The sequence below is a fragment of the Scyliorhinus torazame genome, chromosome 6 (assembly GCF_047496885.1).
Source record: "Scyliorhinus torazame isolate Kashiwa2021f chromosome 6, sScyTor2.1, whole genome shotgun sequence".
NCBI lineage: Eukaryota > Metazoa > Chordata > Chondrichthyes > Carcharhiniformes > Scyliorhinidae > Scyliorhinus > Scyliorhinus torazame.
Window position 1 is genome coordinate 240807961 of NC_092712.1, and position 15562 is coordinate 240823522.

General features: G+C 51.2%; 1 protein-coding gene across 1 annotated transcript in view; it reads right to left on the reverse strand.

The window, feature by feature from the left end:
• The window catches only part of LOC140425352 (E3 ubiquitin-protein ligase MARCHF11-like), a 363309-nt gene extending 347768 nt beyond the window's left edge, over window positions 1–15541 (reverse strand). Inside the window, exon 1 of the mRNA XM_072509533.1 lies at window positions 15268–15541. Within this exon, the coding sequence (XP_072365634.1) occupies window positions 15268–15315 (48 nt within the window). The 5' untranslated portion in view covers window positions 15316–15541. The remainder of the gene's footprint in view (window positions 1–15267) is intronic.
• Window positions 15542–15562: the final 21 nt, after the last annotated feature.

Here is a 15562-nt window from a genome sequence, read left to right on the forward strand (position 1 = left end):
ATTGTCGGGGGTCAGCATTGTCAGGGAGTGAGCATTGTCAGGGACTGAGCATTGTCAGGCCGTGAGCATTGGCCTGGAGTGAGCATTGTCAGGGAGTGAGTATTGGCAGGGAGTGAATATTATCAGGGAGTGAGTATTGTCAGGGAGTGAGTATTGTCGGGGGTCAGCATTGTCAGGGAGTGAGCATTGTCAGGGAGTGAACATTGTCGGAGGTGAGCATTGTCAGGGGTGAGCATTCTCAGGGAGTAAGAAGTGTCAGGGGGTGAGCATTGTCAGGGAGTGAGTATTGTCAGGGAGTGAGTATTGGCAGGGGGTGAGCATTGGCAGGGGGTGAGCATTGGCAGGGGGTGAGTATTGTCAGTGGGTGAGTATTGTCAGTGGGTGAGTATTGTCAGTGGGTGAGTATTGTCAGGGGGTGAGCATTGTCAGTGGGCGAGTATTGGCAGGGAGTGAATATTTCCAGGGGCTGAGCATTGACAGTGGGTGAGCATTGTCGGGGGGTGGGGGTGAGCACTGTGAGGGATTGAGCATTGTCGGGGGTGAGCATTGTCAGGGAGTGAGCATTGCCAGGGAGTGAGCATTGTCAGGGAGTGAGCATTGTCAGGGGGTGAGTATTGTCAGGGGGTGAGTATTGTCAGGGGGTGAGTATTGTCAGGGGGTGAGTATTGTCAGGGGTGAGTATTGTCAGGGGGTGAGTATTGTCAGGGGGTGTGTACTGTCAGGGAGTGAGCATTGTCAGGAGGGTGAGTTTTGACAGGGGGTGAGCGTTGTCAGGGAGAGAGTATCGTCATCGGGTGAGCATTGTCAGGCGGCGAGCATTGACAGGGAGTGAGCATTGTCAGGTGGGTGAGTATTGTCAGGGGGTGAGTATTGTCAGGGGGTGAGCATTGTCAGGGAGTTAGCATTGTCAGGGAGTGAGCATTGTCAGGGAGTGAGCATTGTCAGGAGGTGAATATTGTCAGGGAGTGAGCATTGTCAGGGAGTGAGTATTGTCAGGGGGTGAGTATTGTCAGGGAGTGAGCATTGTCAGGGAGTGAGTATTGGCAGGGGGTGAGCATTGTCAGGGGGTGAGTATTGTCAGGGGGTGAGTATTGTCAGTGGGTGAGTATTGTCAGGGGGTTAGCATTGTCAGGGGGCGAGCAATGTCAGGGGGTGAGTATTGTCAGGGAGTGAGCATTGTCAGGGAGTGAGCATTGTCAAGGAATGAGTATTGGAAGGGAGTGAATATTTCCTTGGACTGAGCATTGTCATTGGGTGAGCATTGTCGGGGGTTAGTATTGTCAGGGAGTGAGTATTGTCAGGGAGTGAGTATTGTCAGGGGGTGAGTATTGTCAGGGGGTGAGTATTGTCAGGGGGTGAGCATTGTCAGGGGGTGAGCATTGTCAGGGGGTGAGCATTGTCAGGGGGTGAGCATTGTCAGGGGGTGAGCATTGTCAGGGGGTGAGCATTGTCAGGGGGTGAGCATTGTCAGGGAGTGAGTATTGTCAGGGGGTGAGCATTGTAAGGGGGTGAGCTTTGTCAGGGGGTGAGCTTTGTCAGGGGGTGAGCTTTGTCAGGGGGTGAGCTTTGTCAGGGGGTGAGCACTGTGAGGGAGTGAGCATTGTCGGGGGTGAGCATTGTCAGGGAGTGAGCATTGCCAGGGATTGAGCATTGTCAGGGGGTGAGTATTGTCAGGGGGTGAGTATTGTCAGGGGGTGAGTATTGTCAGGGGGTGAGTATTGTCAGGGGGTGAGTATTGTCAGGGGGTGTGTACTGTCAGGGAGTGAGCATTGTCAGGAGGGTGAGTTTTGACAGGGGGTGAGCATTGTCAGGGAGAGAGTATTGTCAGGGGATGAGCATTGTCAGGCGGCGAGCATTGACAGGGAGTGAGCATTGTCAGGAGGGTGAGTATTGGCAGGGGGTGAGTTTTGTCAGGGGGTGAGCATTGTCAGGGAGTGAGCATTGTCAGGGAGTGAATATTGGCCAGGGGTTAGTATTCGCAGGAGGGTGAGACTTGACAGTGGGAGAGCATTGTCAGGGAGTGAGCATTGTCGGGGGTGAGCATTGTCAGGGAGTGAGCATTGTCATGAGGGTGAGTTTTGACAGGGGTGAGTACTGGCAGGGAGTGAAAATTTCCAGGGACTGAGCATTGTCAGTGGGTGAGCATTGGCGGGGGGTGAGTATTGTCAAGGAATGAGAATTGTCAGGCAGTGAGCATTGTCAGGGAGTGAGCATTGTCACGAGGTGAATATTGTCAGGGAGTGAGCATTGTCAGGGAGTGAGCATTGTCAGGCAGTGAGCATTGTCAGGGAGTGAGTATTGTCAGGGAGTGAGTATTGTCAGGGGGTGAGCATTGTCAGTGGGTGAGTATTGTCAGGGGGTTAGCATTGTCAGGGGGTTAGCATTGTCACGGGGCGAGCATTGTCTGTGGGTGAGTATTGTCAGGGAGTGAGCATTGTCAGGGAGTGAGGATTGTCAGGGAGTGAGCATTGTCAAGGAATGAGTATTGGCAGGGAGTGAATATTTCCTTGGACTGAGCATTGTCATTGGGTGAGCATTGTCGGGAGGTGAGTATTGTCAGGGAGTGAGTATTGTCAGGGAGTGAGTATTGTCAGGGGGTGAGCATTGTCAGGGGGTGAGCATTGTCAGGGAGTGAGTATTGTCAGGGAGTGAGTATTGTCAGGGGGTGAGAATTGTAAGGGGGTGAGCATTGTAAGGGGGTGAGTATTGTCAGGGAGTGAGCATTGTCAGGGAATGAGCATTGTCAGGGAGTGAGCATTGTCAAGGAATGAGTATTGGCAGGGAGTGAATATTTCCTTGGACTGAGCATTGTCATTGGGTGAGCATTGTCGGGGGGTGAGTATTGTCACGGAGTGAGAATTGTCAGGCAGTGAGCATTGTCAGGGAGCGAGCATTGTCAGGAGGTGAATATTGTCAGGAGGTGAATATTGTCAGGCAGTGAGCATTGTCACGGAGTGAGCATTGTCAGGGAGTGAGTATTGTCAGGGGGTGAGCATTGTCTGTGGGTGAGTATTGTCAGGGAGTGAGCATTGTCAGGGAGTGAGGATTGTCAGGGAGTGAGCATTGTCAAGGAATGAGTATTGGCAGGGAGTGAATATTTCCTTGGACTGAGCATTGTCATTGGGTGAGCATTGTCGGGAGGTGAGTATTGTCAGGGAGTGAGTATTGTCAGGGAGTGAGTATTGTCAGGGGGTGAGCATTGTCAGGGAGTGAGCATTGCCAGGGAGTGAGCATTGCCAGGGAGTGAGCATTGTCAGGGGGTGAGTATTGTCAGGGGGTGTGTACTGTCAGGGAGTGAGCATTGTCAGGAGGGTGAGTTTTGACAGGGGGTGAGCATTGTCAGGGAGAGAGTATTGTCAGGGGGTGAGCATTGTCAGGCGGCGAGCATTGACAGGGAGTGAGCATTGTCGGGAGGGTGAGTATTGTCAGGGGGTGAGTTTTGTCAGGGGGTGAGCATTGTCAGGGTGTGAGCATTGTCAGGGAGTGAGTATTGGCCGGGGGTTAGTATTCGCAGGAGGGTGAGTCTTGACAGTGGGTGAGCATTGTCAGGGAGTGAGCATTGTCGGGGGTGAGCATTGTCAGGGAGTGAGCATTGTCATGAAGGTGAGTTTTGAAAGGGGGTGAGTACTGGCAGGGAGTGAATATTTCCAGGGACTGAGCATTGTCAGTGGGTGAGCATTGGCGGGGGGTGAGTATTGTCAGGGAGTGAGAATTGTCAGGCAGTGAGCATTGTCAGGGAGTGAGCATTGTCAGGAGGTGAATATTGTCAGGGAGTGAGCATTGTCAGGGAGTGAGCATTGTCAGGGGGTGAGCATTGTCAGTGGTGAGTATTGTCAGTGGTGAGTATTGTCAGGGGGTTAGCATTGTCAGGGGGCGAGCATTGTCAGGGAGCGAGCATTGTCAGGGAGCGAGCATTGTCAGGGGGTGAGTATTGTCAGGGGGTGAGTATTGTCAGGGAGTGAGCATTGTCAGGGAGTGAGCATTGTCAAGGAATGAGTATTGGCAGGGAGTGAATATTTCCTTGCACTGAGCATTGTCATTGGGTGAGCATTGTCGGGGGGTGAGTATTGTCAGGGAGTCAGTATTGTCAGGGAGTGAGTATTGTCAGGGGGTGAGTATTGTCAGGGAGTGAGCATTGTCAGGGAGTGAGCATTGTCAGGGAGTGAGTATTGTCAGGGAGTGAGTATTCTCAGGGGGTGAGCATTGTAAGGGGGTGAGCATTGTAAGGGGTTGAGCATTGTAAGGGGGTGAGCATTGTCAGGGGGTGAGCACTGTGAGGGAGTGAGCATTGTCGGGGGTGAGTATTGTCAGGGGGTTAGCATTGTCAGGGGGCGAGCATTATCAGGTGGCGAGCCTTGTCAGGGGGTGAGTATTGTCAGGGAGTGAGCATTGTCAGGGAGTGAGCATTGTCAGTGGGTGAGCATTGTCAGGCAGTGTGCATTGTCAGGGACTGAGCATTGTCAGGGAGTGAGCATTGTCAGGGGGTGAACATTGTCAGGTAGTGTGTATTGTCAGGTGGTGAGTATTGTCAGAGGGTGAGTATTGTCAGGGGGTGAGCATTGTCAGGGACTGAGCATTGGCAGGCAGTGATTATTGGCAGGGAGTGAATATTTCCAGCGACAGATCATTGTCAGGGAGTAAGTATTGTCAGTGGGTGAGCATTGGCCTGGAGTGAGCATTGTCAGGGAGTGAGTATTGGCAGGGAGTGAATATTATCAGGGAGTGAGTATTGTCAGGGAGTATTGTCGGGGGTGAGCATTGTCAGGGAGTGAGCATTGTCAGTGAGTGAGCATTGTCAGGGGGTGAGCATTGTCAGGGGGTGAGCATTGTCAGGGGGTGAGCATTGTCAGGGGGTGAGTATTGTCGGAGGTGAGCATTGTCAGGGGTGAGCATTCTCAGGGAGTAAGAATTGTCAGGGGGTGAGCATTGTCAGGGAGTGAGCATTGTCAGGGAGTGAGCATTGTCAGGGTGTGAGCATTCTCAGGGAGTAAGGATTGTCAGGGGGTGAGCATTGTCAGGGAGAGAGCATTGTCAGGGAGTGAGCATTGTCAGGAAGTGAGTATTGGCAGGGGGTGAGCATTGTCAGGGAGTGAGCATTGTCAAGGAATGAGTATTGGCAGGGAGTGAATATTTCCTTGGACTGAGCATTGTCATTGAGTGAGCATTGTCGGGGGGTGAGTATTGTCAGGGAGTGAGTATTGTCAGGGAGTGAATATTGTCAGGGGGTGAGTACTGTCAGGGAGTGAGCATTGTCAGGGAGTGAGTATTGTCAGGGGGTGAGCATTGTAAGGGGGTGAGCATTGTAAGGGGGTGAGCATTGTCAGGGGGTGAGCATTGTCAGGGGGTGAGCACTGTGAGGGAGTGAGCATTGTCGGGGGTGAGTATTGTCAGGGGGTTAGCATTGTCAGGGGGCGAGCATTATCAGGGGGTGAGTATTGTTAAAAGGTGAGCATTGGCAGGGGGTGAGCATTCTCAGGGAGTGAGCATTGTCAGGGAGCGAGCATTGTCGGGGGTGAGCATTGTCAGGGAGTGAGCATTATCAGGAGGGTGAGTTTTGACAGGGGGTGAGTATTGTCAGGGAGTGCGAATTGTCTGGCAGTGAGCATTGTCAGTGGGTGAGTATTGTCAGGGGGTGAGCATTGTCAGGGGGTGAGCATTGTCAGGAGGGTGAGTTTTGACAGGGTGTGAGCATTGTCATGGAGTGAACATTGTGAGGGGGTGAGCATTGTCAGGGAGTGAGTATTGGCAGGGGTTGAGCATTGTCTGGGAGTGAGCATTGTCAGGAGGGTGAGTTTTGACAGGGGGTGAGGATTGTCAGGGATTGAGAATTGTCAGGGAGTGAGCATTGTCGGGGGGTCAGCATTGTCAGGGAGTGAGCATTGTCAGGGACTGAGCACTGGCAGGGAATGAATATTTCCAGCGACAGATCATTGTCAGGGAGTGAGTATTGTCAGGGGGTGAGCATTGGCCTGGAGTGAGCATTGTCAGGGAGTGAGTATTGGCAGGGAGTGAATATTATCAGGGAGTGAGTATTGTCAGGGAGTATTGTCGGGGGCGAGCATTGTCAGGGAGTGAGCATTGTCAGTGAGTGAGCATTGTCAGTGAGTGAGCATTGTCAGGGGGTGAGCATTGTCAGGGAGTGAGTATTGTCGGAGGTGAGCATTGTCAGGGGTGAGCATTCTCAGGGAGTAAGAATTGTCAGGGGGTGAGCATTGTCAGGGAGTGAGCATTGTCAGGGAGTGAGCATTGTCAGGGAGTGAGCATTCTCAGGGAGTAAGCATTGTCAGGGGGTGAGCATTGTCAGGGGGTGAGCATTGTCAGGGGGTGAGCATTGTCAGGGGGTGAGCATTGTCAGGGAGAGAGCATTGTCAGGGAGTGAGCATTGTCAGGGAGTGAGCATTGTCAGGAAGTGAGTATTGGCAGGGGGTGAGCATTGTCAGGGGGAGAGCATTGTCAGGTCGTGAGCATTGTCAGGGGGTGAGCATTGTCAGGGGGTGAGTATTGTCAGGGGGTGAGCATTGTCAGGGAGCGAGCATTGTCAGGGAGCGAGCATTGTCAGGGAGCGAGCATTGTCAGGGAGCGAGCATTGTCAGGGAGCGAGCATTGTCAGGGAGCGAGCATTGTCAGGGAGCGAGCATTGTCAGGGGGTGAGTATTGTATGGGGGTGAGTATTGTCAAGGAGTGAGCATTGTCAGGGACTGAGCATTGTCAGTGGGTGAGCATTGTCAGGCAGTGAGCATTGTCAGGGACTGAGCATTGTCAGGGAGTGAGCATTGTCAGGGGGTGAACATTGTCAGGTAGTGTGTATTGTCAGGTGGTGAGTATTGTCAGAGGGTGAGTATTGTCAGGGGGTGAGCATTGTCAGTGAGTGAGCATTGTCAGGGACTGAGCATTGTCAGGGAGTGAGTATTGGCAGGGAGTGAATATTTCCAGGGACTGAACATTGTCAGTGGGTGAGCATTGTCGGGGTGTGAGGTTTGTCAGGGATTGAGCATTGTCAGGGGTCAGCATTGTCAGGGAGTGAGCATTGTCAGGGACTGAGCATTGTCAGGGAGTGATTATTGGCAGGAAGTGAATATTTCCAGCGACAGAACATTGTCAGGGAGTGAGTATTGTCAGGGGGTGAGCATTGGCCGGGAGTGAGCATTGTCAGGGAGTGAGTATTGGCAAGGAGTGAATATTATCAGGGAGTGAGCATTGTCAGGGAGTGAGTATTGTCGGGGGTGAGCATTGTCAGGGACTGGGCATTGTCAGGGAGTGAGCATTGTCAGGGAGTGAGCATTGTCAGGGAGTGAGTATTGTCGGAGGTGAGCATTGTCAGGGACTGAGCATTGTAAGGGAGTGAGCATTGTCAGGTGGTGAGCATTGTCAGGGAGTGAGTATTGTCGGAGGTGAGCATTGTCAGGGGGTGAGCATTGTCAGGGGGTGAGCATTGTCAGGGAGTGAGCATTCTCAGGGAGTGAGCATTCTCAGGGAGTGAGCATTCTCAGGGAGTGAGCATTCTCAGGGAGTGAGCATTCTCAGGGAGTGAGCATTGTCAGGCGGTGAGCATTGTCAGGGAGTGAGCATTGTCAGGGAGTGATCATTGTCAGGGCATGAGCATTGTCAGGGCATGAGCATTGTCAGGGAGTGAGCATTGTCAGGGAGCGAGCATTGTCAGGGAGCAAGCATTGTCAGGGAGCGAGCATTGTCAGGGAGCGAGCATTGTCAGGGGGTGAGTATTGTCAAAGAACAAAGAACAAAGAACAAAGAAATGTACAGCACAGGAACAGGCCCTTCGGCCCTCCAAGCCCGTGCCGACCATACTGCCCGACTAAACTACAATCTTTTACACTTCCTGGGCCCGTATCCTTCTATTCCCATCCTATTCATATATTTGTCAAGATGCCCCTTAAATGTCCCTATCGTCCCTGCCTCCACTACCTCCTCCGGTAGTGAGTTCCAGGCACCCACTACCCTCTGCGTAAAAAACTTGCCTCGTACATCTACTCTAAACTTTGCCCCTCTCACCTTAAACCTATGCCCCCTAGTAATTGACCCCTCTACCCTGGGGAAAAGCCTCTGACTATCCACTCTGTCTATGCCCCTCATAATTTTGTATACCTCTATCAGGTCGCCCCTCAACCTCCTTCGTTCCAGTGAGAACAAACCGAGTTTATTCAATCGCTCCTCATAGCTTATGCCCTCCATACCAGGCAACATTCTGGTAAATCTCTTCTGCACCCTCTCTAAAGCCTCCACATCCTTCTGGTAGTGTGGCGACCAGAATTGAACACTATACTCCAAGTGTGGCCTAACTAAGGTTCTATACAGCTGCAACATGACTTGCCAATTCTTATACTCAATGCCCCGGCCAATGAAGGCAAGCATGCCGTATGCCTTCTTGACTACCTTCTCCACCTGTGTAGCCCCTTTCAGTGATCTGTGGACCTGTACTCCTAGATCTCTTTGACTTTCAATACTCTTGAGGGTTCTACCATTCACTGTATATTCCCTACCTGCATTAGCCCTTCCAAAATGCATTACCTCACATTTGTCCAGGTTAAACTCCATCTGCCATCTCTCCGCCCAAGTCTCCAGACAATCTAAATCCTGCTGTATCCTCAGACAGTCCTCATCGCTATCCGCAATTCCACCAACCTTTGTGTCGTCTGCAAACTTACTAATCAGACCAGTTACATTTTCCTCCAAATCATTTATATATACTACAAAGAGCAAAGGTCCCAGCACTGATCCCTGTGGAACACCACTGGTCACAGCCCTCCAATTAGAAAAGCATCCCTCCATTGCTACCCTCTGCCTTCTATGGCCTAGCCAGTTCTGTATCCACCTTGCCAGTTCACCCCTGATCCCGTGTGACTTCACCTTTTGTACTAGTCTACCATGAGGGACCTTGTCAAAGGCCTTACTGAAGTCCATATAGACAACATCTACTGCCCTACCTGCATCAATCATCTTAGTGACCTCCTCGAAAAACTCTATCAAGTTAGTGAGACACGACCTCCCCTTCACAAAACCGTGCTGCCTCTCACTAATACGTCCATTTGCTTCCAAATGGGAGTAGATCCTGTCTCGAAGAATTCTCTCCAGTAATTTCCCTACCACTGAAGTAAGGCTCACCGGCCTGTAGTTCCCGGGATTATCCCTGCCACCCTTCTTAAACAGAGGAACAACATTGGCTATTCTCCAGTCCTCCGGGACATCCCCTGAAGACAGCGAGGATCCAAAGATTTCTGTCAAGGCCTCAGCAATTTCCTCTCCAGCCTCCTTCAGTATTCTGGGGTAGATCCCATCCGGCCCTGGGGACTTATCTACCTTAATATTTTTTAAGACACCCAACACCTCGTCTTTTTAGATCACAATGTGACCCAGGCTATCTACACCCCCTTCTCCAGACTCAACATCTACCAATTCCTTCTCTTTGGTGAATACTGATGCAAAGTATTCATTTAGTACCTCGCCCATTTCCTCTGGCTCCACACATAGATTCCCTTGCCTATCCTTCAGTGGGCCAACCCTTTCCCTGGCTACCCTCTTACTTTTTATGTAAGTGTAAAAAGCCTTGGGATTTTCCTTAACCCTATTTGCCAATGCCTTTTCATGACCCCTTCTAGCCCTCCTGACTCCTTGCTTAAGTTCCTTCCTACTTTCCTTATATGCCACACAGGCTTCGTCTGTTCCCAGCCTTTTAGCCCTGACAAATGCCTCCTTTTTCTTTTTGACGAGGCCTACAATATCACTCGTCATCCAAGGTTCCCGAAAATTGCCGTATTTATCTTTCTTCCTCACAGGAACATGCCTGTCCTGTATTCCTTTCAACTGACACTTGAAAGCCTCCCACATGTCAGATGTTGATTTGCCCTCAAACATCCGCCCCCAATCTATGTTCTTCAGTTCCCGCCTAATATTGTTATAATTAGCCTTCCCCCAATTTAGCACATTCATCCTCGGACCACTCTTATCCTTGTCCACCAGTACTTTAAAACTTACTGAATTGTGGTCACTGTTACCGAAATGCTCCCCTACTGAAACATCTACCACCTGGCCGGGCTCATTCCCCAATACCAGGTCCAGTACCGCCCCTTCCCTAGTTGGACTGTTTACATATTGTTTTAAGAAGCCCTCCTGGATGCTCCTTACAAACTCTGCCCCGTCTAAGCCCCTGGCACTAAGTGAGTCCCAGTCAATATTGGGGAAGTTGAAGTCTCCCATCACCACAACCCTGTTGTTTTTACTCTTTTCCAAAATCTGTCTACCTATCTGCTCCTCTATCTCCCGCTGGCTGTTGGGAGGCCTGTAGTATACCCCCAACATTGTGACTGCACCCTTCTTATTCCTGATCTCTACCCATATAGCCTCACTGCCCTCTGAGGTGTCCTCTCGCTGTATAGCTGTGATACTCTCCTGAACAAGTAGCGCAACTCCGCCTCCCCTTTTACATCCCCCTCTATCCCGCCTGAAACATCTAAATCCTGGAACGTTTAGCTGCCAATCCTGCCCTTCCCTCAACCAGGTCTCTGTAATGGCAACAACATCATAGTTCCAAGTAGTAATCCAAGCTCTAAGTTCATCTGCCTTACCCGTAATGCTCCTTGCATTAAAACATATGCACTTCAGGCCACCAGACCCGCTGTGTTCAGCAACTTCTCCCCGTCTGCGCTGCCTCAGAGCCACACTGTCCCTATTCCCTAGTTCTCCCTCAATGCTCTCACCTTCTGACCTATTGCTCCCGTGCCCACCCCCCTGCCATACTAGTTTAAACCCTCCCGTGTGACACTAGCAAACCTCGCGGCCAGGATATTTATGCCTCTCCGGTTTAGATGCAACCCGTCCATCTTATACAGGTCACACCTGCCCCGGAAGAGCTCCCAGTGGTCCAGATAACAGAAACCCTCCCTCCTACACCAGCTGTTTAGCCACGTGTTTGTCTGCTCTATCTTCCTATTTCTAGCCTCACTGGCACGTGGCACAGGGAGTAATCCCGAGATTACAACCCTCGAGGTCCTGTCTTTTAACTTTCTGCCTAGCTCCCTGAACTCCTGCTGCAGGACCTCATGCCCCTTCCTGCCTATGTCATTAGTACCAATATGTACAACGACCTCTGCCTGTTTGCCCTCCCCCTTCAGGATTCCCTCTACCCGTTCGGAGACATCCTGGACCCTGGCACCAGGGAGGCAACATACCATCCTGGAGTCTCTTTCACGTCCACAGAAGCGCCTATCTGTGCCCCTGACTATAGAGTCCCCTATAACTATTACTCTTCTGCGCTTTGACCCTCCCTTCTGAACATCAGAGCCAGCCGTGGTGCCACTGCTCTGGCTGCTGCTGTTTTCCCCTGATAGGCTATCCCCCCCGACAGTATCCAAAGGGGTATATCTGTTCGAGAGGGGGACAACCACAGGGGATTCCTGCACTGACTGCCTGCCTGCGACCAGCCGGCGTATTTCAGGGGGTGAGCATTGTCAGGGGGTGAGCATTGTCAGGGGGTGAGCATTGTCAGGGGGTGAGCATTGTCAGGGGGTGAGCATTGTCAGGGGGTGAGCATTGTCAGGGGGTGAGTATTGTCAGGGGGTGAGTATTGTCAAGGAGTGAGCATTGTCAGGGACTGAGCATTGTCATAGTCATAGAATCATTTAATTTACAGTGCAGAAGGAGGCCATTCAGCCCATCGAGCCTGCACCGTCCCCTGGAAAGAGCACCCTACCCAAGGTCAACACCTCCACCCCATCCCCACAACCCAGCAACCCCACCCAACACCAAGGGCAATGTTGGACACTAAGGGCAATTTATCATGGCCAATCCACCTAACCTGCACATCTTTGGACTGTGGGAGGAAACCGGAGCACCCGGAGGAAACCCACGCACACACGGGGAGGATGTGCAGACTCCGCACAGGCAGTGACCCAAGCCGGAATCGAACCTGGGACCCTGGAGCTGTGAAGCAATTGTGCTATCCACAATGCTACTGTGCTGCCCTTTAATGAGCATTGTCAGGGACTGAGCATTGTCAGGGAGTGAGCATTGTCAGGCACTGAGCATTGTCAGGGAGTGAGCATTGTCAGGGGGTGAGCATTGTCAGGGGGTGAGCATTGTCAGGGGGTGAGCATTGTCAGGGGGTGAGCATTGTCAGGGGGTGAGCATTGTCAGGGGGTGAGCATTGTCAGGGGGTGAGCATTGTCAGGGGGTGAGTATTGTCAGGGGGTGAGTATTGTCAGGGGGTGAGTACTGTCAGGGGGTGAGCATTGTCAGTGAGTGAGCATTGTCAGGGACTGAGCATTGTCAGGGACTGAGCAGTGTCAGGGAGTGGGCATTGTCGGGGGTGAGCATTGTCAGGGGGTGATCATTGTCAGGGGGTGAGCATTGACAGGGGGTGAGCATTGTCCTTAATGTCCAAAATTGCCCTTAGTATTGGGTTGGGTTACTGGGTTATGGGGATAGGGTGGAGGTGTGGGATTGGGTAGGGCGCTCTTTCAAAGAGCCGGTGCAGACTCGATGGCCTGAATGGCCTCCTTCTGCACTGTAAATTCTATGAACAGAAGGTTGGGAAAAGGAGATATTGACAAATTTGTCATGAACATAAGACAAAGGTGCCATTAAGGGATGAAGAATGGTAATGGTTGCAATAGGTGAGATAGCAGAATGTGTTAATGGGAGCAACTAGAACAGCTAGGGATAGGTGACTAAGTGGAGGAGGAGCGGGGTTGCTTTGCGGCATGCCACGCAGCTGAAAAACAACTGACAACAAACGACAAAAGGGGAGACGTGGGGTTAAGATCGGGGGGGGGGGGGCAGGATATTTTACAATCTAAAGTTGTTTAACTCAATGTTGAGTCCAGAAGTAATGTGCCTAATCGGAAGATGAGGGGTGGAATTCTCTGAAAATGGGGCTATGTCCCCACGCCAGAGGGAAAACCGGCGCCAACCACTCCGGCGTCAACAGCCCCCGGAAGTGAGAAATTCTCCAATTTCTCGGGGGCTAGGTTGACGCCAGAGAGGTTGGCGCCCCTCCAGATGGCGCCAAAGGGAGTTCCCGCATGTGTGGAACGGCTAGTGTGATCTCGCGCATGCGCGGACCGGCCGGCATATTTCCGCACATGCACAGACCAGCCGGCGTATTTCCGCGCATGCGCGGGGGTTCTCTTCTCCGCGCCGCCCCCCGGGCAATATGGCAGAGCACTACAGGGGCACGGAGGAAAGAAGGCCCCCATGGAACCAGCCCGCCTGCAGGGTCAGTAGGCCCCGATCGCAGGACAGGCCATCGTGGGGGCCCCTCCCACCGGGGTTGGATCCCCCCGCACCACACCCAAGACCGCACCTGCACACTTACCTGCGAGGTCCCGCCATGCGCGAGACGAGTAATTCACGACCCGGCGCAGGGTCGGAGAATCCCGGCCGAGGTGTTGTTCTTCCAGTTAGGTTTGGGCATCACTGGAACATGGGATCCTGTGATGTCACTGTTGGTTTTTGCAATACCTAAGCTGCTGTTGGTGAACAGCCAACCAATTTCCCTAAGATATGCAATCTATTGATTTGTCAACGTTTCTATATTATGAATCAGTACGGTTTGTTAAAATTTTATCTGAAATCCACTTCTCCAAAAGCATGGTTGTAAAATTGAAGCTGGTGCCCGCTGCAAAGGAACTTAAAGCCGCTTCCAAAATTAAGTTTTTGATGAATTACATCATTTAAAGTTACAAAACTATAACAGGTAACATATAATTAACATGAGCAGAAATTGTTTAATTGTTCCTTTAGTTCTTTAAAATGCCAAGAAGTGTTTGACAATCTAACAACGCTCAAAATGACATGTCCAGCATGCTTTATACTACATGCCCCTTAAAACATGCAGCAAAGGAAAATTGTTAACATAACAAAATATGATTTTTTTTCTATGGGTGGCCTTCCTACTTCTAATTTTTCAAGTAATGCAGCATGAGGAAAGTAAAATGATCATAAGGTGCTCAATCAGCCAAGAAATTAATGAGAACCAACAATAACCCTTTATATAGATAGATGAAACAGTTATAACACGTCCTATCGCAATGTAACGTTGGGAGCAGCATTAATGCAGGTGAGACTCGTGCTCCTATCTCAGGGAGGGCTGTGTGTGTACTACTTTTATGTGTGTGTTGGGGGGGGGGATCCTACTTCAGAGAGCTGCTGGCCAGTTGGATGCCTAGGTTGTCCGAAGCCAAGGAGCCCAGGCAATCATGGGTGCCTGTAAAGGGGGCCAGGTTCAAGAGGCATCCAAAGGGCCCAGGAGATGCACAATGGAGGCACCCCCCAACCACCCACTCCATCGCCCCACCCCTCTAACGTTGTCCAACACCAGCCCATCCAGGTAAAGCTGCTGGGTTTCCCATATACGTATATGCCTTCCCACCTTGGATACAATGCAGTGGAGTGGAATGGGGCCCTTCAGTGAGGCCATTATTTGGCCGCTGAAGGGCTTCAATAGGCCCAAGGGCAGAGATGGTCCCTGCGCCCCCCCCTCCCCTCCATAAAATTTAATACAGGTCAGAGGCTTGTGGATAGGCAGTAGGAAGGCCACCCATAGGATGTTATGGGCCCCCCTGCCTTCAAACCCACCAGTGTGGGGGAGCGTAATATCTAGACCTTATTGTAACTGCAGCATATTTGAAGTATGAAAGGCTCCAGATGTGATGTGGCATAGTTGCCCCTGTAATTTGCAATTGTAAATAGAAGATGGAAATCTATTTATGCCGTTAACTTAAGCCCTTCAACATGAGTATTGTACCCTCAATAACGACACTTAGAGAGTGAAACGGTAAAGAAGGCTTTAATAAGCTAAGAACTAGCCTGGTGCCAAGACGGGTGCTAACTGGGTGCCGCCCACAAGGCAGCCCCTTATATATGGCTCCCAAGTGGTCGGAGCCAGAGACGGAGTCCCCCAGGGTTCCAAGCCCGGTCTTAAAGGGGACATCATCTTACATGTCCAAAGATGTGCGGGTTAGGTGGATTGGCCGTGATAAATTGCCCTTAGTGTTGGGTGGGGTTGCTGGGTTGTGGGGATAGGGTGGAGGTGTTGACCTTGGGTGGGATGCTCTTTCCAGGAGCCGGTGCAGACTCGATGGGCCGAATGGCCTCCTTCTGCACTGTAAATTCTATGATCTATGATGACAAGGGTACAGTAGTACAGTAACCGTTCATCACAATGAGTACCCTGTCATTCTGAATCTGCCACTGGAACATTGGAGCTTCTGTCAAAGGGAAGAAAAGGAAGACAATCCTGCACTCTGATCCTACCATCCCGTGGGTAACTGCCCAAGGATCAGCTGGTCGAGAATCCATCATGACCGAAACTCTGAATGGACTTCATCCTGGAATGGAGTAACAGGCACGACGACATCGCTTTTTCGGCACTAACGTAACTCCTAATTCAATCTTTTACATCTAGTCGGTTTTATTTTCGGGTTCGGTTATATCAACTGAGGTTTTTTGCTAATTATCAGTGTCTGTGTGATTTCGCTGGACATGGGTCTTTATCCTCTGCACCAGCTGCCTCTGGGCGGCTGGAGGACAAGATGTCCCAGATTACCCC